The 26,016-nt window shown below is 48.2% G+C and overlaps 1 protein-coding gene across 1 annotated transcript in view; it reads left to right on the forward strand.

The window, feature by feature from the left end:
• Window positions 1-25,594, forward strand: part of Dhx15 (DEAH-box helicase 15) — a 62,429-nt gene extending 36,835 nt beyond the window's left edge. Inside the window, exons 10-12 of the mRNA XM_084589983.1 lie at window positions 4,599-4,789; window positions 19,204-19,373; window positions 25,234-25,594. Of these exons, the coding sequence (XP_084446109.1) occupies window positions 4,599-4,789; window positions 19,204-19,373; window positions 25,234-25,354 (482 nt within the window). The 3' untranslated portion in view covers window positions 25,355-25,594. The remainder of the gene's footprint in view (window positions 1-4,598; window positions 4,790-19,203; window positions 19,374-25,233) is intronic.
• Window positions 25,595-26,016: the final 422 nt, after the last annotated feature.

Below are 26,016 nucleotides of genomic sequence, written 5' to 3' on the forward strand. Positions count from 1 at the left end.
CTGTTATAACAGTAAAGTGCCGGCCAAACAAATAAGGGCGGAATTTTGTAATAGCCCAAACAAGTGCCAGGCACTCTCGCTCTGTGATAGAATAATTTTGTTCGGACGTAGATAAGAGGCGGCTGGCATACGCAATCACCCTTGTATGGCCGTGTTGTTGCTGGGCAAGTATAGCTCCAATGCCGTGGCCACTTGCGTCGGTGCGGAGTTCAGTATTGGCAGATGGGTTGAAATGGGCCAAGACGGGTGGAGTTGTGAGAGCAGCAATAAGTTCCGAGAAAGCTGCAACTTGTTCAGGCCCCCAGGAGAATGAAACGTCTTTCTTTAGGAGATTGGTGAGAGGACGAGCTAGCGCTGCGAAATTCGGGACGAATCGTCGGAAATAAGAACATAGGCCAATAAAGCTTCGAACATCGCTGGATGAACGTGGAGTGGGAAAATCTCTGACGGCACGAATCTTGTCGGGGTCAGGCTGAACGCCAGCAGCATTAACCACGTGACCAAGGACTTTGATTTGTCGGTGACCAAAGCTGCACTTTTTGGAGTTTAGTTGCAGTCCCGCGCGGCGAAAAAGCGCTAGGATTGTAGAAAGACGACGAAGATGGCTTTCAAATGTAGACGAGAAAACTATTACATCGTCAAGATAACACAAACAAGTGGTCCACTTGAAGCCTCGGAGCAAAGAGTCCATCATACGTTCGAAGGTTGCTGGGGCATTGCAAAGGCCAAAAGGCATGACTTTGAATTGATAGAGGCCGTCAGGGGTGATGAACGCTGTTTTTTCACGGTCTCTCTCGTCGACAGAGATCTGCCAGTAGCCGGAACGTAGGTCGATGGACGAAAAGTAGCTGGCTCCGTGCAAAGTATCAAGCGCATCGTCTATACGCGGAAGAGGATACACATCTTTTCTGGTTATCTTATTTAGATGACGATAGTCAACGCAGAATCTCCAACTGTTATCTTTCTTTTTGACCAACACAACAGGGGATGCCCAGGGGCTGCTGGAAGGCTCAATTATGTCGTTCGCCAACATTTTGTCGACCTCTGTTTGGATGACGCGTCGCTCGGCAAGCGAAACACGATAGGGCCGCCTGTGAATAGGACTGGCGTCACCGGTGTCAATGCGGTGACTGACAACTGTGGTTTGACCCAATGGGCGGGTACCGAAGTCAAAAAGGTCACTGTAGGTGAGCAAAAGCTGTTTTAACTCTGCGGCGAATTCAGGCTGGAGATCAGCTGCAATCATGCTTTTAACAGGATCAGTGCGCGATGTAGAGGACGAGGGAGATGTTGCAGGGACGGCATTCGGATTATCGGTAGCCAGAGCTGAAATGGCACAATCGGTCATCGGCGACAGCTCTGCTAGTGAAATTCCCTCGGGCAGAACCTGAGTTGATAAGCTGAAGTTAAGGACCGGGAGGGTAGTACGGTTCTGGGAGATGTGCACAATCAGATGAGGAAGGGTGACGTGCCGCTGCAAGATGACATCAGTAATGGGACACGCGAGATAGTCGCCGTCTGGGACGGGTGGGAATGGTGACATAGGGATGTAGACGGCAGCTTCAGGAGGTAGGCGGCAGAACTGTGCTGATCGAAGGCGGGGTGAGCAGGAGGGGTCTTCAGAGCAGAGCGGAAGGTCCAAGCGAAGTAGGCCGGTAGAGCAGTCAATGAGGGCAGAGTGGGCTGTTAAAAAGTCAATGCCAAGGATAACGTCATGGGGGCATTCTTGGAGGACGGTGAACAACACTGGAGCATGACGACCACCAATGGTAACTCGCGCTGTGCACATGCCAACCACGGCAGCAGGGCTTCCATTGGCAACGCGAACTGTGGGCGAGACGGCTGGAGTAAGGACTTTTTTGAGGCGACGGCGAAATGAGGAGCTTAGGACGGACAGTTGGGCGCCGGTATCAATGAGAGCAGAAACGGGAACACCATCCACAAGGACGTCGATGCGATTATTTTGTAGGGCAGGGGTCAGCAGAGGTTTTTCAGTCCGGGTCACAAATGCAGCGTCACCTCCGGGAGCTGCATTGGCTAGTTTTCCGGTATGTGGCTGGAATAAGACGGGGACAAACGGCGGCGAGGAAGAGGAGAACGCGAGCGTCGGGTCTGCGGGGATGGTGAACGGTTGGCATCACGAGCAGGGACACCGGGGTCAACAGTGGTCTGGTCGGGGCGAGGTGAGGTATAGCGAGGGGCATAGTCTCCGCGGCGGTCGACGTAGTTGAAATGACGAGATGGCGTTTGCCAACGGCTACGGCAGTGACGGGAAATGTGGCCAACGCGGGAACAAGTAAAGCAGATGGGACGATTGTCATGGGTACGCCACTCATTTGGATTGCGGTACCGATATTGGGGCGAGAAACCGGCAGTAGGTGAGGCAGCTGCAATTACTGGAGGGGCAGGTCCTGAATCCACGGTGTCGGTGCGGCAGGTAGAAGGAAGACCCATATTGGCAACCTCTTGGCGAACAACAGCCTGAATGAGTGATATTGTAGCCAAGGTATTGTCGGGGGTATGCGAGAGTGAAGCTGCAGGAGTCATTGCCTCGAGCTCTTGGCGGACGATGCGGGTCAAAGTAGTGTCATTAGTTGGCGGTCGAGGAGGCGGAAGATCGACACAGGAAGAGCTGGCAGCCGTGTTCGGTAGACGGTCGAAACGATGTGATATGCGTCTCTGTTTCGCTTGTTCGAAACGTCGGCATACTTGTAGTACAGAGTCCACGGTGGAACAATCCCTGCATAAAAGGAGGTTGAAAGCATCGTCGGCAATGCCTTTTACTATGTGGCCGACTTTATCCTCCTCAGGCATGGCGTGGTCGACTTTGCGGCACAGGGATAGCACGTCCTGTATGTAAGTGATGTAAGACTCTGTAGACGTTTGCGCGCGAGAAGCGAGCGCCTTTTTCGCGGCAAGGTGACGGCCAATGGGCTTTCCGAAGAGGTCGTGTAGCTTCTGCTTACAGATGTCCCAAGATGTGAGGTCCTCTTCATGGGTCTCAAACCACACCCGCGCTGTCCCAGTCAAGTAAAAGATGATATTAGCAAGCATAAGTGTGGGATCCCACCTGTTGTGCTTGCTGACTCGTTCGTATAGAGCCAGCCAGTCGTCGACATCAACGTCGTCGGTCCCACAGAAGGTTCCGGGGTCACGGGGATGGGCCATGACGACAGCAGGTGCGGCGGCAGTAGATGTAGCGGCGTCAGTAGTCATACTGGTGGTAATAATGCGTCGGCCACTGCGGAGATCCAGCTTCTGACGGGGATCGAAAGATTGACCTCCACCAAGAGATGTTACGGGAAATATTCACAGTAAGGCAGTTGTCCACGCCACTGAGGATGCTCACAGCACAGCACTCGCACAGCACAGCACTCGTCTGCGTCTTCTTCTTCTGGGGGACTGTCTCACTTCTTTTTCGTCAGCACGGCCAGCGAATACCGCTCAGTAACAATATCTTCATCTTTTTACGAGATGGGCTTCTGAGTAAAGTGGTGACGAAAGTCCGATGTGACATGAATCAAGCAAATTTTATTCCCCTTTTCCGGAGTACAATCCATTTGTCTGGCCGCGCACATGAAGTCTATCCAAGCATTTTGTTGCACTTCACCATGGGGCAGCCATGAAACACATGCCCCTGGTCTGCCTTGCTTTGGCAGAACTAACACAGTGAGCATCGTGTTGAGCTTCAAAACATCGACCTTGGAATCAGTGGCAGGTGAAGTAATGGTAACATGCACCACTTAACGCAGACACTGTGTAAAGCTACCTAATGGCAAGGTGCATAAACAACACAGACAAGGTGAGTTGTCATGTGTTGTCACTGCTGTTTGTATTGCTTACCCTATGTCACAGTTGTTTGATGATGCTATGTTAAAGAACAGCAGTTAGAAACTAATAGCCGTGGTGTGCGGCATGTGTATTACTTCGCTGAACAGGAGACGAAATTAGTATTTGATATTTTACTTAGTTAATTTTACTGGATATGGCTCATTTTGAAAATATAAAACAAGATAGGGTGTCACAACTAAGTGTAGTCAATGCTTTAAATAACATGGAATGTGCTATGAGACTGGAACGCCTGAGTGCCGTTTGGAGCTGCTCGGCATAGTCCTAGGTAACTTTTTGTTCTGCTGAGTTAGTTAATTGAAACTAATTAGGAAACGCTTGAATGTTTAGCTCCATGAACAAAATGGTTATTAGAGTTTCATTTTGAAAAACAGCAGTGTGCAACAAGGTGCTCTTTACAACGCATCTTCACACGCCTGAAAAAAGTACAAAAACAACTTTGTGTTAGTGTCAAAATTTCAGCTCTCCCCGATAACCTCTCCTAAATTTTCCAAATTATTTCATTCTTCTCGTTCATCTTTACGTTGAAGTAAAAGAGAAATATAATCTAGAACCATGAAATGACATCATCTGAATCCATGCACACACATTTATAGTGAAGCTGCAGTGCTTTTATGTTGCTGTTGCGGAAAATATCTCTCTTCAGTTGATGGTAATTACTAACATATTTTTACTTACATGTCAGTCACCAACACCCCCTCTTTTTTTTTTTTTTTTTTTTAACTTTGCTACCTTTCCACTTGGCGCAGACCACGAGGACACGCAGTGGTGCTATGACAATTTCATCAACTACCGTTCAATGAAGAGTGCGGACAACGTGCGGCAGCAGCTGTCTCGGATCATGGATCGTTTCAACCTTCGTCGGACATCAACAGAGTTCACCAGCAAAGACTACTACATCAACATTCGCAAGACACTTGTGTCTGGCTTCTTCATGCAGGTTTGAATTCTTCAGTTCTCTTACTGCAGTCAATACCATAGTATATGTAGAATTGTTATTGAACATCCAGAGAATCCCCTTAAAAATCCACGCAAAAATATAGGGGTACTGAATGCATTCATCGTATTTTTGTAAACAAAGCATTGTGTATATTAATGGCCTTGGGCAGCTACTGTCTGCTTTAACTGCATGAAGGATCATGAAACTGTCATATGAGGGTCGTGATTAACGGTAGTGTTTGGTCTAACGGCGCCATTTTTCACACGATACTGTTGCCGCCTGGGGAAGCTGACGTTCGATACAATGTTGGCCATGCGATGAAGCTGATTTATTTGACAGACGAGTAGCAGCGGCTGCCACCAGGCTTTCACTTGCTTTGCTGCCGAAGGCATTGCAAAAAAATGTGCCTTGATCCTTATGAAGGACAGTTGGGCTTACTGTGGCTCACCGTTAAAAGCCGATTGACACGATAGACCGTCGATCTGTCGGCTGCCCATCACATGGTCACACATCACTCCAAACTAGTATGCGGTTTAATGCCAGCACACGGACAAAAAAAAGAAGATGCTGGGCCAATCAAAATTGCGAGACTAAAGCGATTGGCAACACTGTGAATCGAGAAGAAGTAGATGTGCTTTAGTCTGCGTGCTGTGGGTTACCTCAGCCTACCCACCCCATCACTCCAACTGCCCTCTTTCACCCCTCCACACCACAAGCTGGAACAATGAACAAACCGCATGGTATGAATGCAAAGACCTATCTCCTACTACTGACCCACCACCCTACGAGTCTCAAGCTGCGCACGCAGTGCTGTAAGGACAGTCGCCAAAGTGGACAGGGATAGAAAGCGACATTTGGCTGCGATGGCCCTTGCTTTGGCTAAAAATGAAGACAAGCTCATGGCCTAGGGCACGACCCTAAAAAGGTCGTGCTGGATGAAAGGCCATGGTGTGCAAAACCAGCTGTACAAAGAACTTCTGTTGGACAAAATGGAATTCAGGTGGCTGCTGTACGTCAGTTGGGAACAGTTTGCTGAACTTCACTTCATCTGGCCTCATACCTTCTGCCTTATCGCCTACTTCTGGTTGTTAAGTAATCATCACAACTGGTATTGCACAGAGTGGGATCGCGCATTCACTGAAACAGGTGCAAACAGCGGTTCAGTTAAACATTGCTCTGCTCAAAGCAAAGTGGTCAGAGTCAGCGCAGGAGTTACTTGCGGCAGCTGAAATGTTGTGAAGAGTGGGCTGATTGCCAGACCTAGTATGCATAGCTTTGCGACCACCACTAAATTCCACCAGCAAAAAGCCACATGGCATTCTTGCTTGACAGCAAGAGACAGCATGCCTTTCACAACAGTGGCATGTGAACACGTGCTACATTGTTCGCTAACCGATGGTCCATCGTACCCTTTTACTCGATTCTAGGCAGACCCCCGAAAGTCAGAAGGTCAGAAAAAAAAAAATGATGAAATTTACTCGAATGTAAGTTGAGTGAAAAAAGGCATTGACTGGGTCTAAAACATGCATTTTATTATGCTTGCAATGCTCACGTCAAGTGCCCACTTGTCGTTGTCTTCGTCGACATTGCTTTACTTTGTCACTGGCTTCTTCCCACAGCGCACTGTCCTCGCTTCCGTCCAGCGCAGTCGAGATGCTGCACTTTCAGAAGGCCCGCACAATCAGTTTGGCCGGAATTTCGTCCCATACCACGGCGACCCAATTTAGCATTTGGATAAGCGAAGCACGCTTGATGCACCCGGTCGGTGTGAGCTGGTGGTCTTGCATTGTCAGCCAGTAGTTATGTTTCCTTAGCCAATCACACCCTTAAGGGGGGACACCCCTCTTAAAACTTTTTTCCTTATTTATGGGTGGATCTGACTGAAACTTGCACCATTAATGTACTTTTGCATGCTGATTTCAAATATCTGATTAGTTTTCTTGTAGATGAAATAGCTTTCAAAATAATCCCTAATTCATGTTCTTCGTTTGGAGGTGAGTTAATTACTAAACACTTTATGGCATGAGGAGAATAGCCCTGCCAGAGTGATCTAGAAGGATCATAGAGTGCCGCTAGTCATGAATTAACGTGGTAGAAGAATTTGAACCAAAGTTACAATAAGTCAAACTTTTATGAATAAAAGCCCAGGTTGGCACCTAAGATTGATAATTAATTCGGTAAATGTTGCCGCATAATAACTGTACATATTTTTGTCCTACGGCACTGTCGAAGGTTTTCTCTTTCTAACAAGACAAGAATGAGAGCTATAGCACAAATAGACTAAGAGATATCTCTCCTCCAAAATTGCAGCACCCTCAAAATTGCAGTTTTGAGAAAACGAGGAAAAACACTTCACAGCATGTAGGTGTAAATTATGTCAATGATTGATATGTCAACAAGATCAGAAACAGGTGGAAAGTGATCTGAAGCGAAAATTAATGGCCTATGCCAATTTGAGCCAAAGTTACGCAATAGGAAACGCTTGAAAGGAAAATTCCATTTGGGTACCGAAGACAACATAACCTTCTTAGCAAATTTTCTTTTGTCGTCACTGCATTTACCTTGGTTTCATGAGACTCGCAGGATTCCCTTTCTAGAAAAAAATTTTTTAAAGCAATAGCAAGAACAGGACCAGAGATATTGATCTTTAAAAAATGCAACACTACCAAAATTGGGGGATTGTCGGAAGCACTCAAGCCTCACGGCATTTAATCAGGAAGGGCAACCCCAAAGACCTCATGCTATTAAAATGCACCAGGAGCATAGTCGGGGTGCATGCTGTCGCGGTGTTTTCTTTTTTCTGTTTTAGCAACGCCAAGCGAAGCCGCCCGCTTCTTTGCAGAACGTACGCTACGGTGCAAGTCCTTTTCTTCAGCTCTCCTGGACCCAGTTGCTGTCACATTTGTACTGCATTCTTGCAGAATTGCTGCTGCTGTATGCTTGCAGCCGGCATTGAAGCGCAGCACAGCTTCTGCTGTGGCTGCTTCCACAGCAAACAGTGATGAGTGCCGCTCTTTGTGGATCAAGGTCCAGATGACCGAGTGGAAGCTTTCGTTCGAGTTCTGGGTCTTCCCCCGAATGCACCTCTGCAGCAGGCTCTTCTCTGATAAACGACTATAAACAGGCAAAAGAGCATCAGCCACATCTCTTGGCAGACTGTAATTGTGCTTTGGTGCAGGCTCCTCTTTTGCCTTTGCAGCGTTGTGGCGGCACCATGACTTCTCACCGGTAGGACACAAACTGTGTTTGGGGCAGTCATCAGTAGATGTGATGTGGTAATATGTCGCCATCACAGCTCGCTGCATGGCATCCACATCACCTACATTTGATCGAAGCGCTCGGCCATAATATATTGCCAGCTTGTCAACTAGATCAGCTGTCAGCCTTCCTCTGCCGCCAAGACTTTGCTTCCCTGCACCCTTGTGTCTCTGCAAGAGGTTGCGCAAAGCTGCTCCCATACGCTTGTGCACGTGATTTATGCAGTCCTCTTTGACTATTTCAATGTAGCCATAGATTGCAGCATCTTTAAGAGCACTGAACGTGCGACTGTCCCCATCGCATAGCATGGTTGTGTAGCGCATGTTGTGGCGCTGCAGAGATCTTTCAAACAGAATTTTGCCAGCCTCTACTTCCATTTGACCAGCCTTGGAGTTGGTGTTTTTTTGGCACTGGTGGCGTGATTTCCAAAGTTCGTAGCCGTCAGTGTTTGGCTTGGGACCAATTTCGCAGCCCAGACAAAAGTTTGACAACACCACATAATCAAGCACGTAACCAGTGAAGAGTTCCACCACGGCACCGACGCCTATATGTGATGAGTGTCCGCGCGTCATCCATGTGCCGTCGTAGCACACGGCAATGTTCCCCCTATGCCCAAAACACAAGTCATCGTAGACCTTCGCCACTGCCTGCGCGGCTTGTGCCATAGCGGTCGTGGCGGCTCGGGTAGCAGCGGGTTGCAGTGTGTTCTTCAGATGCCGTTGAAACGTCTTGTTGTGCATCCCGCGCCGCGACAACCCCATCGCCGAAAAGATATCGTTCATTGCTGTCTGGCCGTTACCGGTCGACAGCATTGCTCGACTAGCCAGAATATTCAGCTCAAAAGGATTGCACCTTTTCTCGCCGTCAACCCTCCGCGAGTTCCACTCGGCCGCAATCTCACCGCAGTTGTCGCACAGCACGATCAGTTTTACGGCGAGGCCATAGCTCCGGTCGCTGGTAATTAAACGCACGCATCCACGACACGTTTTGCACCGCACGGCATCCAGAAGGATATTCACAATGCTGAGGTCAATTACCGCATAGGAGGCTGTTCCGTCCGCATCTGACTCTGCGGACGCACCACTTGCATCGGCGAACAGTGCGGTCTTTCGTGCCGTCGCCGGCGTCGATACCAGTCTATCAAGCGTAGCCTGCTCACGGGCACTCACTTGAGTTATGTCACTGTTAGTGACAGGCGCGGTATCAATACGTACACGACTGCAGTCGGCACGAAGAACGGCGCCGTTGTCCAGCGGAATCGGAGAAGCGTCGCCGCCCGCAACGTGATCGTCACACAATCCCGCAGCACTGGCACTTGCTTCTTGCACAGTATGCAACGAAGTCGCATTCTTAACGCGTTTCTTTGGTTGCTTTCGCCCGAACTTGTGCAAAGAGCGGTACTTCTTCGCGCCTGGCATGACTCTCGCGTTGCACTAGCGTGGTCGGCAGAAAGACAAAATGGCGTCACTGGGAGTCCGCATTTCAGGGCTAGCTTGCCGGAACCAACCAAACGACGCCATTTTGATCACGTGCCTTAACCGGCCAATAGTAGCGCGCGCTGCATGCTATCTTTTTGTTTGTTTTTTATGGGGAAGGCGGAGCGCACAGGGTTGCTTTCCGAAAGAAAAAATAAGCCGAAAACGCGCGCTTTCGAACGCGACCAAAATCGCCGCGGTGGAGCGCGTAGTTCTCATGCGCCGGGCGATCGAAATTGGGTGTCGTTTGTCCACAATTTAAAGGGCAGTGGGTGTGGTACTGCATTTTTTAATCGCTATAACTTCATAAATACGCGGGGTATAAGGATGAAAATTTGCGTGCAGATGCGGAATAGTGCGAGGAATACGAAAATGAAAAAATTGAAAATCCGATTTTCAGGCCGATTTTCGGTGCCAAAGAGCCGTGTCCCCCCTTAAATGACTTGTTGATAGCAACGTTGAGCGGTTGTAGTTGGCTTATCATACCTCCCGGTATCACCGCAATATCCGTACCGCCATCTGAAAGCATGGGCTTTATGGCATCTGTCAAGTGGTTGCGGTAGGAGTCTAGAACGAGGAGGGACTCCTTGAACAACATTGCCCTGAGACGGCGTTTCCAAACGGTTTTCACCCAGTTTTTGACAAACGCGCCATCCATTCGTTCTCATGAGCGCACATGAAGACTTTTTAGAGAAAACCTCTCCGGCTGGAAATGTCTTCCGCTTAAATATAATATAGGGCGAAAGTTTTCGCCCATCAGCTGTGCAACATAATGTCATGGTAAAACGTTGCTTCTCATATCCAGAAGTTCTTAATTTTAACTGTTTTGCGCCCTTCTAATTGACTATGTACGCTACAGGCATGTCGAAACACACTAGGGCCTCATCGACGTTACCAATTTGGCCCAGTGTGTAGTCCTTCTCCAGCCGCTTCTTGAATAAACGCTGGAGCGCTACAAGCTTCTCCTCAGTTGGTTCTGGCACACGGAAGTCCGGCGTAGCAGGGTGAGTCCGGAACGCTTCATGAAGCTGATGACCCAGCCCTTGCTGGCTTTAAGTTAGGTCCGCGCGACGCCTCTAATGCTTGCAGTCCCCCTCGCCTTCACCTGTATCACCTCCGCCGTCACGGACATTGCACCTTTTCTTTGCTTTCTGATTAAGTCTGCAACATCCTTCTCCCCGTGGTGTTGCCCACTCTTGGGCCCTGCGAAGGCTGTTCGCTTTGCGGGACAGTTAAAAAGTTCATCTCGCTGATTCCGCCACCGGTGCACGTCCTTTTCGTCCACGTAGAAGTCGCAATGGGCTTGTAGGTTTGAAGTTCTCTCCGCCTCCAAAACTATGTTCCACTTAAAAGCCGCAATGTAATGGCACCGCTTGGTGGGTGCTGTTAAATTTGGGGCTCGCGTGGCTCATCCCACCGCTGACGCCAGTTGTAACATGCGGCTCGCGGCCCCATCGGTAGCGTTGGCCTGGCGGCTCCGTGGCTCGGCAGACGGCATCAATTTTCAGCAAAGACGAGGCGTCGACCAACAAAACAACGTTTAATACAACATCATGAAGGAACGGGCAGAGAATCCGCCCGGAGAGAATACTGACACGCTCACACAGCTGGTGTCTGGCGTCGTCACTGCGACATCTTCCCAGCAAACTCTCTCTCAGCGGAATCTGCTGCTGCTGCTTTTTATACGCTTGTCAGTTCAGAGGGAAAGGGAGAGACCGTGTCTGGACAAGACGAGATGACTCAATCGTCGGTGGCGCGACAGAATCTCCTCCTGCAGAAGGGCGAGGGCGACGCTCTCTCTCTCGAGCGCCGAGCTTGGCCAGCGTTTGCATGCACACACATTCAGCGCGTGGCTCTGACAGGTCAGAGCATGTTCGCAGGAAGAAGCGTTGGGCGGCCGGCCGGACGGTGCTGAACTGGCTGAAACGCTGGCTGCTTTGCCTGATGCTACATTGTGGTCGTGTCAGCTGTCATACTTGTCGGTGGCGAAACTTAACAGCGCCATTAGGCCGCGAACGCGGATGCTTCATGAAGCAAGCACGGAACGACGAGGTCTTTGTTCACAGCCAGCGTTGCCACAACGTTCGGAAAAGCAAAATGGAGCCTGCAAGCGTATAGCTGGTATAGCTGCGAGATGGCGTTGAATGTCGAGCATTTGTGGGCGAACCGCATCCTCGAATCTAAGCTAACCCCCGACGTTCGTAAACAATTTTTTTTTTAAGTTCTTGCCTGAATTCGAGTAAATATGGTATGAATCGGCCTTAACACGATTAGGCATCTTTATCTAGGCAGGCTGTTGAACATTACCTCAGTCTTTCAAGAGGGTTTTACTTAAGTTGAATACAACTCAGAGGGCTATGGAACGAAAAATGGTAGGGGTAACATTAAGAGATAGGAAGCGTGCAGAGTGGGTCAGAGAAATAACTCAAGTTACTGACGTTCTAATGGAAATTAAGAAGAAAGGGCATGGGCAGGACATGTAGTGTGAAGAGAGGATAACCGATGGTCGCTTAGGGTAACAAACTGGATTCCAAGGGAAGGAAAGCGTAGCAGGGGGCGGCAGAAAGTTAGGTGGGCGGATGAGGTTAAAAAGTTCACAGGGGTCAAGTGGACACAGCTAGCACAGAACTGGGTTAATTGGAGAAATATGGGAGAGGCGTTCGCCCTGCAGTGGGTATAGTCAGGCTGATGATGATGATGATCTAGGCGGTAGCTAGTTAAAAGGCACCATCCGCATCAGATTCGCTGCGAAGTAACCTAAGGGTAGCTACATCTATTGAGTGGCATACTAAGTGAAAGTACTCTGGTGGGCGGCACGTCGCTGCGGGAAGTGTATCCCTAAGTTAGTGCAGCATACTTTTACTTCTAGGGCTTGGGTAACATTATTCATGCGCATGTTTTGTGCACTAGAATCTCTCTGTTATTGTCACTTGCACCGGTGGAAATTTTGACATCGATGTCTTTAATACTATATTAGTAGTTGGTGCTGGCGTGGCGATACCGTTGGGTTGAATTATCAAGGTTTTACAGTACTGTGCTGGAATGTAGTATACCGTATTTGCACGATTCTAACGCACACCTTTCTTTTGTGAAAATAAACATTTTTTTTTTATTTTTTTTTTTATTTTTTTTTTTTGAAAATAGAGAGTTTAAGGGGGGACGCGGGTCTTAAACTGGGCAGAAATGGGCGAAAAATTGATTTTGAGAAAAACACAATTTCGGAATGTTTGTACCTTTGAGCACTAGCCTTCAAAATATCAACACTGAATTCGGTCAGGAAATACAGTAAAATCGACTTTTAAAATGCCACGGAAGCCTCGAAATGGCCAAAAAGGGGTGAAAATTGTTCTAACTTCCCGCGCACGCCACGGGTGAAGCAGCCGGCTGGCCGCCGCCATCTTGGACTTGTTTTGAAGCTTGTTTCTTTGTGCGCATTTTGCGGCATCTCCAAATGACGTCGCTCAAACAGAACGACCACCGTCGCGGGTTTTCTGAAAGCCGTTTCCGATCCGCTGATTGGCTGGAGCGCGCGCTCGCGAAGCGAGCCCCTCGTCTCGCACTTCCCATTGGCCAGCGCCACCGACTTGCCATTTTGTTTTCTTTTTTTAACGTTCGCCATCGTGGCTGCTGCTTTGCTCGTTTATGATGCGCTTTCGCGATCGTATCAGGCCTCATTCTCACAGCCGGTGTTCCTCTCCGTCGCGGCGGCACCGGCGGGGGCACCGCACAACGGATGGAACGGTGCGATGTTCAAACAAAAAGGGGCGCCGGACGCCGTCAAACTTGCTCGGGTGGGGCCTCGCCGCTCACACGTGACTCTACGCCAGAGCGGGTTTTTTTTTTTTTTTTCGCCTGCAAGGGAAAAAAAATACGAAGGGCGGCTGCCCTCCCTGCAGCGGTGGAAATTGTGTGCTCCGCGTCTGTGCGAAAAAAAAAAAAAGCGTGCTATCTCGCGTGCTATCTTGCGTGCTCTAACAGCAGTTTGGAGCTAGAACGCGTTTTCATCTCAGCTTTGGTAACGATACAAACACCACGCGTACTGCGCCAAAGCAAATGAGTATAATTATAGCAACCATGTATTAAACCGCGGAAAATTATGCTAACATTATTCTTTGCAATCAGCACAATCGCAGAAAGCATATAAACTATTCTATCAATAAAAGAATTGTTCGTGGCAACATGGCAAGATGTTTTTGATACAAGCATTAAAAATCAAGTTAGAATGGCACCGACTGAAATAATATTTCATGCAAATCTGTCGGAAGTCGAGGTTAGCTGTGCCGTCCTGCATATTGCAAAATTAAATAAAGTTGGCATTTTTTGTTAGCTTCTTGTACTTTAGGGCTGGAAGGCATTGCCATCTTAGCCTCAGTCGCTGTACGCAACTCCACAGTTTACTGCAAAGCGCCGCACGTACAGCACGGAAGCAAATGGGTACGAATATAAGCAGCGAGTATTAAAACGTACTGTAAATGCATACTGTAGTTATATTACTCTTGATAAGCAGTTTCGTCACAACTTTCATAAAAGGGGTTCTCTGTCTGGCAGGTAGACTGCGGCCTTTTCTTGAAATTTTTTTCCCCATTGATATGCTTTTTCTTTATTTCTTTCCTTAGACCTCCTCCCATTCATGATGTTTTCTTGCTGCGCCATCCACCCACTGTTTGCTTTTTTTCTCCTTTCTTTGTTCCGTTTTCTCCTCTGCTTCTTTCCTCACCTCACCCATTACCTCTTTCTTTTCCTTCATCTGTGCGGCAGTTATTTTGACTTCTTCGCCTGCCTAGCCAATAGATTTTCCGCCCGTCCGAATCTTTACTGTCCCGAATCTTGTTTGCTACGCTGTACTTGTTTTTGTTTCTGGTTGTGTCTATATAATGGATCTTAGCTCAAATTGTGAGCCACATGCTTTATATGATTTCAGTTTGCCAAGGACCTGTTCTGCATTTGGATCGGCTTAGGTTTGCGAGAAAAACTACCCGCTTAACTGTTTGCAACGAGGTATCGTTTGCGTAGAATGAAAGAGAGTGAAATTCCAAATCTACTACTTGAGAATAGTACTGTTACTTCAGCACCCCAGATAAAAAAAAATCCCCATCTCTTATATTCCACATTTAGTGTCGCGACTTCTCGCTGCAGTTCGGAGTTGGAACGCTTTCTTATACCAGCCTCAGTACAAACACCGCGCGTACTACGAAATAACAAATGGGTACGAGTATAGATCTAGGCAGTATCCAAGCTCAACATAAATGCGCACTTCTATAATATTTATAACATTATTCATGGCAGTAAGCAAAATCGAAGAAATCTATAGGAACATATATTTGTCATCAATAAAGGAATGAGCCGCCAGAACTTGCAAGATTTCTTTTGATAAATCCATTCAAACATACAACTGAAACATCGTAAAGTTTTGCAGAAGGTCATGTTTAGCTGCGACACCCGGTGCATTGAGAAATGAAAAAAAGAAAAAAGAAACGGCATCTGTTGTCTCTTGGACAACAAGAACTGGTGGGCGAGTTGGTCTAACATATCTAGTGAAGCAGCGCAACGGCACAAGGCCAGAGGAAGAAAGGGACAAACACAGCGCTGACATTAGCGCTGTGTTTGTTCTTCCTCTAGCCTTGTGCCGTTGCACTGCTTCACTAGATATGTTGTCTCTTGTCAGCGCGCACTTCGCGGGGCACCAGACCAGGAGGGCAGCCCCCGCTTTTTTTTCTCTCTCTCTCTGCTCGCGCACCGCCGTCTGCATGCGAGCCCGCGATGGCCGCTCCGCCGGCACTCGCTTGGTCGCGACACGCAAGCCGTGACGTAGAGTCACGTGAGAGAAGCGAGCGCGCTCACTGGACCGTCTTTCGTGGGGCGGAGTCCGCCGTTCGCCGGACCGGCGGCGCCTTGGAGCAAAACTTCACGGCGCCGGCCACCCGATTTTGGCGAGTACTGGCACCATTAACTCCCCTTCTCCGGCGAGCGCCGGCGCGACGAAGGAGAGAAAAACCGGCTGTGAGAATGAGGCCCCAGTCGTTCCCGCAGCCGGTGCTGGTCTTTAGACGTAGCTCGGTGGACGTAGCCGTATCAGGAGTGTATTGCAAACGAAAACGCCTAGCGAGTGTGCTTCGAAGAACGAGTACGGCGACGCGCTGCCAGGGTCGCGCAGCGTGTTCTCGACCTAGCTGCAGCACGTCCGGCGGCATATAATCGATTGCGAGAGGTTCAGAGGCACCCAAGATAGCATCGATAGATTGCACTGTTCAGCTGATACTCATGGTCCCCACTGACGCTATCACTTCGTTGCTTTTTTATCGCGTCGCTTCAGACGACAGGAGAGCCTGCCATCGCGCCGTTGCCCGCGTTCCTCACCCGCAAATTCTGCGGACGGTTTCATTTTTTTGCAGATTGCCTATTTAAGCGCGTTGCTGCGCTCAAGGGGTGTGAAAGTTCGAGCTTTAGCTCCAGCAAGGGACCCCGCGTGCGGCCCTGCGTGCGCTGTACAGCAAAGTAGCGAAGTTTCATTCTGGAACATTAGCCAATTTATTAGGTCATTCTACAGTAAAACCTCATTAATTCAGATCTCACGGGAGTAAAAAAATTGTCCGAATTATCCGAATGCCGAATTATCGACTGAACAAAAACAGCACAAGAAAAAAGCTTTTATTCCTCACCTCTTCTTCACAGATATGTTGTCTCTTGTCAGCGCGCACTTCGCAGGGCACCAGACAGGAGGGCAGCCCCCGCTTTTTTTTCTCTCTCTCTCTGCTCGCGCACCGCCGTCTGTTATTGCAGTTTGTTTCTTCGCCGAAAACTGGGCGGCAAGAACAACTTTTCGAACATGTGCCAAACCCTCCAATGCAAGCGTGTTATGCGGGGCATCGAGGCAAAATTCTTCCAATACAGCGAGGTTGTCCGCAGCTTCTTTGGTCGTACGCCGTGCTGGAAGTTCTTCGTGGAGGTCGTCTTGGTCATCATCGGACGCCTCGCCAGTAGCACCGAGGGCATCAGCGATGATCTCTGTATCACTCAACTGACCGGCTATAATAACCCCGTCATGATGGCGATGTAGTCGCTGAGGTGTACTTCAGCAGGAAGCAAAGCAACGAGTGCCGTATCGTCATCATCGTCAGGCGCGGCAGCCTCCAGGCTTTCAGGTGGCTCCAGTTGCCCAAATCCACAGTGTCTGAAGCAGTTGGCTATTACAGCTGCTGGCATGTTTGACCACACGTTTGCCAAAATGTGGATTGCGCTCAAAAGCGTTACAGTGTAAGGCTGTTTTCGCTCCATGCAGAGCAGCATACGTTCCAAAACTTGTTTCCGGTATTTTTTTTTCACGTACTGTATGATCCCTTGATCCATCGGCTGTAGCGCGGCGGTCGTATTCGGCGGCAGAAATACAAGTTTTATCGCTTGAAGCTCAGAAACGCTGCAGTGCGCAGATCAGTTGTCCACCACTAGCAGCACCTTCCGTTTCTTGGCGCTGAACCGACGGTCGAGCTCTAGTAGCCACGAACGAAATATCTCGGAAGTCATCCATGCCTTCCTGTTCGCGTGGTAGTCGACTGGCAGGTGCTTGATGTTATAAAAATCTTGGTTTGAGCGCCTTACCGATGACGAGAAGAGGAAGGCGCTCTGTGCCCGTCATGTTGGCCGCTAAAAGCACGGTAACACGTTCTTTACTTCTCTTCCCGCCGTTGCAAGGGTCCCCCTTAAACGTAATGGTCTTATCTGGCAGCGTCTTAAAAAAGAGCGCTGTCTCGTCCGCGTTGAACACATCGTTGGGGTTATAAGCTGCGATATGTTCTTGGAGGTCGACGCTCTGCCAGCCCTTGACGACTTCTTCGTCGACCGCACCTCTCTCCCCGCACACAGCCTTGAACACAAGGCCATGCCTTTCCTTAAACTGTGCAAGCCAGCCCTCCGATGCTTTGAAAGAACCAATATTTATGCGGAGGGCATAGGTTTCTGCCTGCGCGCAGATTAACGGCCCACTTAATGGGAGCCTCGCGTCCCGTGCTGTGCCAATCCACCGCAACAATGCATCTTCCAACTGAGGGTGGGCGGCGGTTCGCATACGTTTGCGAGCCGAATGGAACTTTTCATTCTGAAACGCTTCCATGATCTGCGCCTCATTTTTCACATACGTTCCTAGTGTGCTTCGCTTTACGTCGAATCGACGCATCACCTCTTCACGGGAGGCGCCTTCTTTGAGTGCCTTCAGGATTTCCACCTTTTGCCCCAAGTCTTTGGCCACATACTTAGCCCGCTTAGCAGGAGTCCCCATCACGGCAAAGCGAAACACCACAAACGCACGCGCACACACACACACACACGTGCACCGCCCCAACCGAAACACGCACAGAAAATCACAAAATGGCTGCCTTGAGCAAGCACGCACACGGAGGGAAGAATGCAAGAGCGAGGGTCGTCTCGTGCTCGAGCATGCGCCGCATGTGCTCGAGAGAACTGATGGCAGTAGCGATGCGTGCTCTGAAAATGCTACCGTTGGTACGTTTTCGGTTTCGGAATAGAGTAGTTTCCGGCTAGGATCCTGTTTTCGGATGATGATAACAGCGATGCATGCTCCAAAAAGCCACTTCAGCACCGGCCACGGCCTGTCTCCAGTCTGAATTAGCCGGTGCGCACCGAATTTTGCTCCGAATTAACGAGGGTTTGCTACCATAGACTTGTGTACATTTTTGAAGGGAGGGTGTGAGCAGGCCGAATTATCCGAATTTCCGAATTAACGGGGGCCGAATTAGCGAGGTTTGACTGTATGCCGCTGTGTTTTAGCCTGAAGTCAGGTTTTGGGGAAACGAACGCGCTGTGTAATTTAGGATGGGCACCACCAAATAGTGGACACCCACACATCAACACATCATTCGGCTGATGTCGCTTGAAACTTTGTGCAAGTTTATTAATATTGCAAGACCGTTTTATCGTAATTTTGAGTATTTGTTTGCCTTGGAGGGCACTACCACAGGCATGTGAAGTGGTAAATGAAGCTTCTCACGCTGGTTCTAGTGGCGGTATATTTAGACTTTGTGACAAGCTTTTACCAGTATTTGGGGAGGGTACTGTTATATGTTTAGTATATAGCCTTTCTCATAAAGAACAAAGCCTCACAACGATTCCATTTATATTACCATAGCTGCAGTGTAGCAAAAGTTAAAGGTTGTCTCAAAATGCAAATTACGTTTTTCTCAGTGCTGTTTCTGGACACTGCACTCAGCCTTACTGTGCTTTTTCTCTACATTGTCGCCGAGTGAGAATGACAAATTTAGCATCACTGCAGTTATATTGAAAAGATCAGGGGGTGATCCAACACTTACATCACTCTATCAAGATTTTTGCAAACTGCCATTAAAATAATATTACATGTCAAAAAATTTTGCTGATTGCATAATCGCGGATTTTTCATTACAGCAATATTTCAAAATAATGAACGATTTTTAGCAGTCCCGCGGGATTCATTATGTCGACATTTGACTATTTCTTGTGTGCGGTAGAATCAGTGTCAATTTATTTCCCGCATTACGATCAGGGGGGGGGGGGGGGGGCACATTAGAATCATGCAAATACGGTAGTACTGTGTTGTGGGCGAGTGACTAGACTTTGTTTTGTTCTGGTAGGCCTACCGACTAGAAATGGCAGCATGCCTTTCCAGTTGTTGCAGTATCAAGTTGTGTGCAGGTGGCTCATTTGGAAAGGACTGGTCACTACTTGACTATCAAGGACAATCAAGTGGTGCAACTTCACCCATCTACTTGCCTGGACCACAAGCCTGAATGGGTGGTGTACAATGAGTTTGTCCTGACCACCAAGAACTACATCCGCACAGTCACAGACATCAAACCTGAATGGTGAGTATCCACAATGAAATCGTCTAGGTACAGCATAACTTACAGTGGAATGGTTACGCAGTGTGAATGAGCTGCATAAGTAGTACGTTGGCCAAGTCTTGTACAGAGCCTAGTGCTTCCTTTTAGAAGCTTTTATAGCTAATTGAAGGGCTCATTTGTAGAGTGCTAGTGTTAAAAAAGCATTGTGTTAGAATCATTTGCATGTTTAATAAGCCAGTCTTTTTTTTTTTTTTATTTTTTTACGCATAATCACTATCAGGAATGTAAAACAGGGATTGTATGGAGTTTTGTCAGAGCAGTGCTTCTCAAACGGCGGTGTCCGTGAAGCCATTTGTAAGGGGGTTCATAGCATCTGTGTCAACGACAAATAAAAAAAAAAAAGTGCATTGTTTAGGCTTGTTTAGGCCTGACTCATCCCAGTTCTGCGACCTGCTCCAGAAACCGTAACAGCAATCCTCACAAAAGCATCTCAGTTGGTCTTGGCTCACCACCTTTCCCTCATCACCACACCTTCCCAAACTATCTGCCTCCAGTGCCCCATATCCGAATATTGCTTTTTTACTGGTGTTGGTGGTTCTGACATGCAGCCGCACTAGGCTGACTGACCTAGGTTGCGAAGCGCAAGCTACAGGTTTATCTGAGCTGGGTGTGAGCCTTGTAGCTTTCATAGTATATTTCGTCATGCTTTGTGATTCCGGATGTCATGGGATGCTGTTTCGGTTTCGCCACACCACTGGCTTTGCCGATAGGCTTGATCTGTATTACCCGTGAAAGCTGCTTAGACATCACTTTATCATCTGCACCGTCTCGATTATGCTGCCTGTATGCAGCAAAAATTGCCTTGACATAGTGCATGCTTCTCGCTGTCATGCCACCAGCTACGCCGTTTTCGGGCCTTTGCAAAGCGCTTGTGTGTTGTCGCTGATTGCAGATAACATATGCAGCAATGTTGTGTGCCTGGTGCATGCCTCTTATCTCCACCTCTTGCTTTTTAGGCCAGTAACGACATGCGAATCTAACTATTCTGCATTTTCGTGATCGCAAACCTTAAAGTTAAAGGACGCTCAAGCTTTTAAGTTGGTTCTTGGGGAAAGGAAGGTGCGCTATCTGTCTCACTTCTCGGTGGGCACCTTCAATTAACATTAGGAGGAGGTTCTGCATTTGAAACATTTTTTCCCAATTTTTAGTTTACATGGATGAAAACAGTGCACCTAATGTGGTTTTGTGTGCTGAAAAAAATATGCAATTTTTACCTATCGTGTCAATTTCGAAATATTCATTAATATATGACTAATCATTGTGCCCAAGTCTTCCTTATCAAAAATTGTTAAAATTTGGTGCCTGTGTTCTACAAGAGCCAGGGAGTGCAACCATACCATTCTTTTAATTTTTGCTTCCCTGGCATAGAAGTTATAGACTCGTGAAATACACCAATTAAATTGTAGAAGAATCTCAATGTGCAGTCCTTATAATTTAATTAAGTTCTAAGAGGAAATGTGCTCGGTTTAGCAGCAGCTGAAACATGGCAATCTCTGTGAACATCGCTTCCTTCCAGTAGCACGTGTGCTGGCGGCAATCTTTTTGCATGCACGAAACCAATCAGCGACTGGATGAACTGCAGGACATCCCAAGCCTTGATGATCTTTAAAATCGTAGAGTACAATGCCTCTATTTTTTTGCAAGGCTTCCAACCTTTAAAGGTTCCCGAAACGGCCACCAAGAAGCCACTGATAAACGTGTTCAGTATGTAGCTCAAATAATTTTGAGCACTAACCCAAAGTATAACTCCTTGGAACAAAGCCAGCGATTTATTATTAATGTTTAAAAACAGCGTTTTTTGAACTTCGCGGACAGAGAAGTCGTCGTTTGGCAGCGTCGCTTGGAACTATTTCCTTAACCCGTGACGTCGCGGGTGAGTTGACTGGCAAGGCTTGCTAGAAGCTGCCATTCGCTGCGGCCACTGCAGCCATGACGTCGCGGACACACTTCCGGTTGCTGCGAAAGTCGTCTGCTCGTGCGCTGCTCGAACTCTGTGCGGGCTGTTACACAGCTCGCCGCCTTTGTCGGTTAGGCGGCCATTGCCCATCAAGTACAACAACCGAAGCGACGCAGTAATCGGCGGAACGAAGCTGCATTTACAAATATCTTATTTATATAACGTGGTTTCAGGAGTACCAGAGTGTCGTCCAACGAGGTGTCAACAGCACGATGGCAGCACCTCCTCGACCGCCGTAAACACCGCCGCTGTGTCCCCTCCTCCCGCATACCATATGCAAACGACAGGGCGGATCGTTAGCACCGATGTCCAAAATAAAGCGTGCTAAAATTTGTTGCAGTCTGGAATACTGATCCGAATATCAAGCATGAAGCCCTCGTGAGGATCGCTGACCAGCAGCAAATTGCTGGTAAGAGCGATAGCCGTGATACAAGCAAGTTTCTGCTCGTACAGTGAAAGCTCGTTAATTCGAACCTCGATAATTCGAATTTTCGGATAATTCGAACTACACTACTTGGTCCGGCCAAGCTCCATAGAGATCCGTGTATAAAAAAGCCCGTTAATTCGAACGCGAGTCGGTTCCTCTACGGATAATTCGAACTACGCGCCGCTGCATCTAGGCGGCTTGGCGCACATCACACGGCGAAAAAAAAAAAAAGTAAAAAAAAGTAAAGAAGCATCTTCGCGATCGGTAGGCATAATTAGAGGCTGTGCACGTCCAAAACGGAGACAGAAGATGGAACCAGGTAAAACTATGGAAGAGGGGGTAAAACTTAAACGGTACCATGACTGGCGTGGCGGCTGCCTGCTCTCTCTTCTGCGCAACCTCCGTAGCTTGCAACTAAATACTCGTTAATTCCAACCCCGTTAATTTGGAAATAGGGATGAGTACTGTCGGCGCGGTTCCAGCCAACGCCCATAAAAAGCTGTGATCTCGGACGGGCACTATGGGTTAAATTTTTTTTTTTTTGTGATAGCCATATATCCTTCCACCCAGCAGTCGTCAACGGAAGCACGCACGCGAGTCAGCCGCGATCATGACGCTGGCTTTTAGCACCGTTTGTTCCGATGATTAGAGTGGCAGTATAGGGCGCCGCCTGCCCCAGCATGAGCGAACGTACTGAAAAGGAGGCTTGCACAACCGGAAAAGCGCTGGCACTTTGCCAAGCTCGCTTTCCTCCCCCCTGCCGGAGCTAAAGTCAAAAGATAAACACACCGTTATCGCTGCGCAGCATCTTGGCGCACTGCCAAGAAATGTGTTGTGGACCCTGACGGCGCGCCAAACGGAGGGACGTGCTAACGACTGACGCATTTATTATTATTAGTATATACATATTTTTTTTTCAGATTCGTAGGCACGAATGGGGCTGGGTGGGTTCATTATGCGAGCGAGTTCGTTACAGCGAGTTCGTTACGCGACTAAATACGGTACATTTACCGTAATACAAATGGTTTTGGTCAGTTTTTTCGAGGCCATTCGATAATTCGAACATCGGATAATTCGAACTTTTTTCCCGGTCCCATGAAGTTCGAATTAACGAGCTTTTACTGTACTAGCTCTGCGATTAATGCGTCGCCAGAGTTAATCCTAGATTTTTTTTACTACGGCAGGATAGAATTCACTATAAGGCAGTTTCATAAGTAGACGATTTACGACAGCGTTGATCAGTTCCAAAGCACCGACCACCGCGGCTTCGAAGCGAAACAATTTAGGCCTAGCGACGACTAGGGACGGTCACACACGGCGCCGTCGCTCGCCGCGCTCGCGCACCCCACCCCCCGCGGTAATTGTGTAACATACCTCAGCCTGCTCGCGCCATCCCGTACTGCAAGCGTTGCAAACTGGTGTACTCTCATAGCTAAGGCCGCGCATTTTTTGACGTTTTGCTCAGCAACAAGCCGTTGAAACGATACTGCAGGCAAGACAAGGCTTTAGTATGCAGTCGGTGCGCTCTCGACCGTAATCGAAGACGTCGGGCGGCACCATATTCTATACATCGATTATTAAACGTGATTCAGTGGGCAAATGAATAACTTTGTGAAGCAGACCCGCTCGCACGTTTCGCGCACTCGGGCGCCGTCGAGTAGCCTCCGTCAACAGACGCCGTCATAACCTCGATTAACGACGCAAACCGAGGTCGCCAAGCTCGGTTTGTGATAACCGCTGTTAGTGGTGTAACCATGGTTTGGTCCGCAGTGTAACATGGGCTAACCACGGGTTCGCGGTTACACTAACCGTCGCTGCGCGAACTGGCGAACTCCTCAGGCGTGTGCGAGCGAGGACGGGTTGACGCGAGTACGCCAGCAAGCGAGCGCACGTCAACTGGAAGTTTGTCGAAGTGACGTATTTCTGGGCAGAGCTTTGAACTTGCTTGTATTCTTTATTTTTTTATGGCTCCCTTCGGCGTACGAATTGAGAGGGAAAATTGGAAGGGTCATTTTTAATCGCCAATATCTCTGGTGTTACAAAAGCTAGATAGAAAATTTTTGCGGGAGAATGATGGGTGGTTCAATATCTATCAGTGTTATGGCGTTGTTTACCCTTCTTGGTGACCCATTTTAGTGGACCTTTAAACCCTGCCAGAATTTGATGAATCTCTTGTTTCATCTTGAGATCAAGTGTATTGTCATCTTGGTGTGCACCATCTTCCACAGACGTACAATTGGGTGATGACAATACAGCCGCACCCTTCGCGTGGCGACAGGCAACGATTTCGATATTGATAGCGCTCATTTCCTAACTGCACGCAATGCCCCTTGCGGATTTGTCCACGGCGGATCCTTTTACAGCACTTATGTGGAGTTTTTAGATCATTCTCTTCTTTGTATTTTATTTTTTGTCAAACATTCAAATTTTCATCGTAGACAGCTTCCGGGTGGCCAGAAAGCTATCATTGTATCCGATATGCCACCGATAATCGATATCTGGTATTGTTAAAAGTGGACTACACTGTACAATAAAATCTCAGTGATACGAAAAAATTCCTGGGCCAGAGTGCATTGGGTACAATGTGCAGAACTTTGCGTGTTCTGAACACTCTCCTCCTTGACTGCGGAAGATACGAATTTTCGAACCGTGACCGCAGCCTTGAGCACTGCGCACTGCCTACACATCGTTCACTCTGCAAATGCCAGGCACAGTTTGCAGCAATGCATGGCCCTCATGTTGCCGACATTGCAATTTGCGAAAAGTTCGCAGTGGCACATGGCCCACAAATCGGCCATATTGTTGCAGTCGCCAGTCACGCTATGCATCGCGAGCAGTCAGTGAGTGCACACGGCCTGCACATTGTTGACTGCGAGCGCTAGTTGCTTTGCATACACAGGGAGCACTTTGCGGCACCACGCGGCTTGTGCATTGCCAACTTCGCAATCTACTGTCGTGCTGTACACGCGCCGAGAAGTCTCTGCATACTGGCCCGCATTTTTCCCGATTTCTCGATTTTCTGACACGCTGTACGCGCAAGGAGCATTCTATGGTGCCACGTGGCCCACACGTCACTGTCGCAATTACCCATCATGCTGTACGTGCCATGAGATGTCCGCAAAGTAGCACAACCTCCACGTTGCTGACATCACGATCATCTGCCGCACTGTATGCACCACAAGTGGCGAGCTGTGACCACGCGGCCGTAAATAAATTTTCTCGGCTGCAGACAGATTTGCGTGAATACTTTCCTCGTGCTTCTGCATACTGATTTTAGTCCATTTTGATGATACAGATGTTTCTCGCAACCCCATGAGATTCGTATCATTGAGATTCTAGTGTAGCACAGAAACTGAGTGGCTGTCACATTTCACTTTCTGTGAGTGCTTTGTTATCCTGCAGAAATGCTAATTGCCAATTATCTTCCTATGTTGCAGGTTAGTCAAGATTGCACCCAACTACTACGACATGTCAAATTTCCCTCAGTGCGAAGCAAAGCGCCAGTTGGAGATGCTCATTGCCAAAATGGAGACCCGACAGTACCAGGAAGGGTTCTGATTTTCTGGATGCAAGAATGCACACGACAAGGTCATTTGTACAAAATGGTTATTCATGTTATTTTTTTTTCCCCATGGACAACAGAAGTTTCATTTCTTTGAAATTTTCATGAGTGCCCTCCTCATGGGTCATGCGAGTTCATTTCCCCAGTGTTCTTTTATTATGGAACTGCTCCTGACAACCTTGGTTTGTTCCAGAGGACAGCCGTGTATTACTGAGTAAACTCGGGGTCCAAAAATACATTGGTGTTTGTTTGCTTCTGTTTCTTCTTCTCTCTCTCTCTCTCTCTCTTTTTTTTTCATTCTTTAGGGGCTCTATTTTCAAACAGTTGGCTGTTCCCTGTGGGCTGGCTTGGCTTCATGCGATAGATTGACATGGCACCCACCCTCGGGTCAGTAGGTAATGTATTCAGCTATTGGGCTGGAGAACACAGTTTGAGTTCTGGTTCCTGGCTGCAGCAAATGCCCTTCAATGGATGGAGGCATAAGTCAAACGGCATCGGTGCTCTGTGTGATTTTAGCACATGTAAAAGTCAACGGGTGTTCTATATTTCGAAGTCCTCCACTAATGTCTCTTGTGGGCCACATGTTGCATCAAAATGCTAAAGGGGGACAGTGAGTGCAGCCGCATCCAATTATTATTCTCGGTAAAATTTGATTTCC

The sequence above is a fragment of the Amblyomma maculatum genome, chromosome 1, assembly GCF_055883805.1.
Source record: "Amblyomma maculatum isolate TAMU_Amacu chromosome 1, ASM5588380v1, whole genome shotgun sequence".
Taxonomy (NCBI): Eukaryota; Metazoa; Arthropoda; class Arachnida; order Ixodida; family Ixodidae; genus Amblyomma; species Amblyomma maculatum.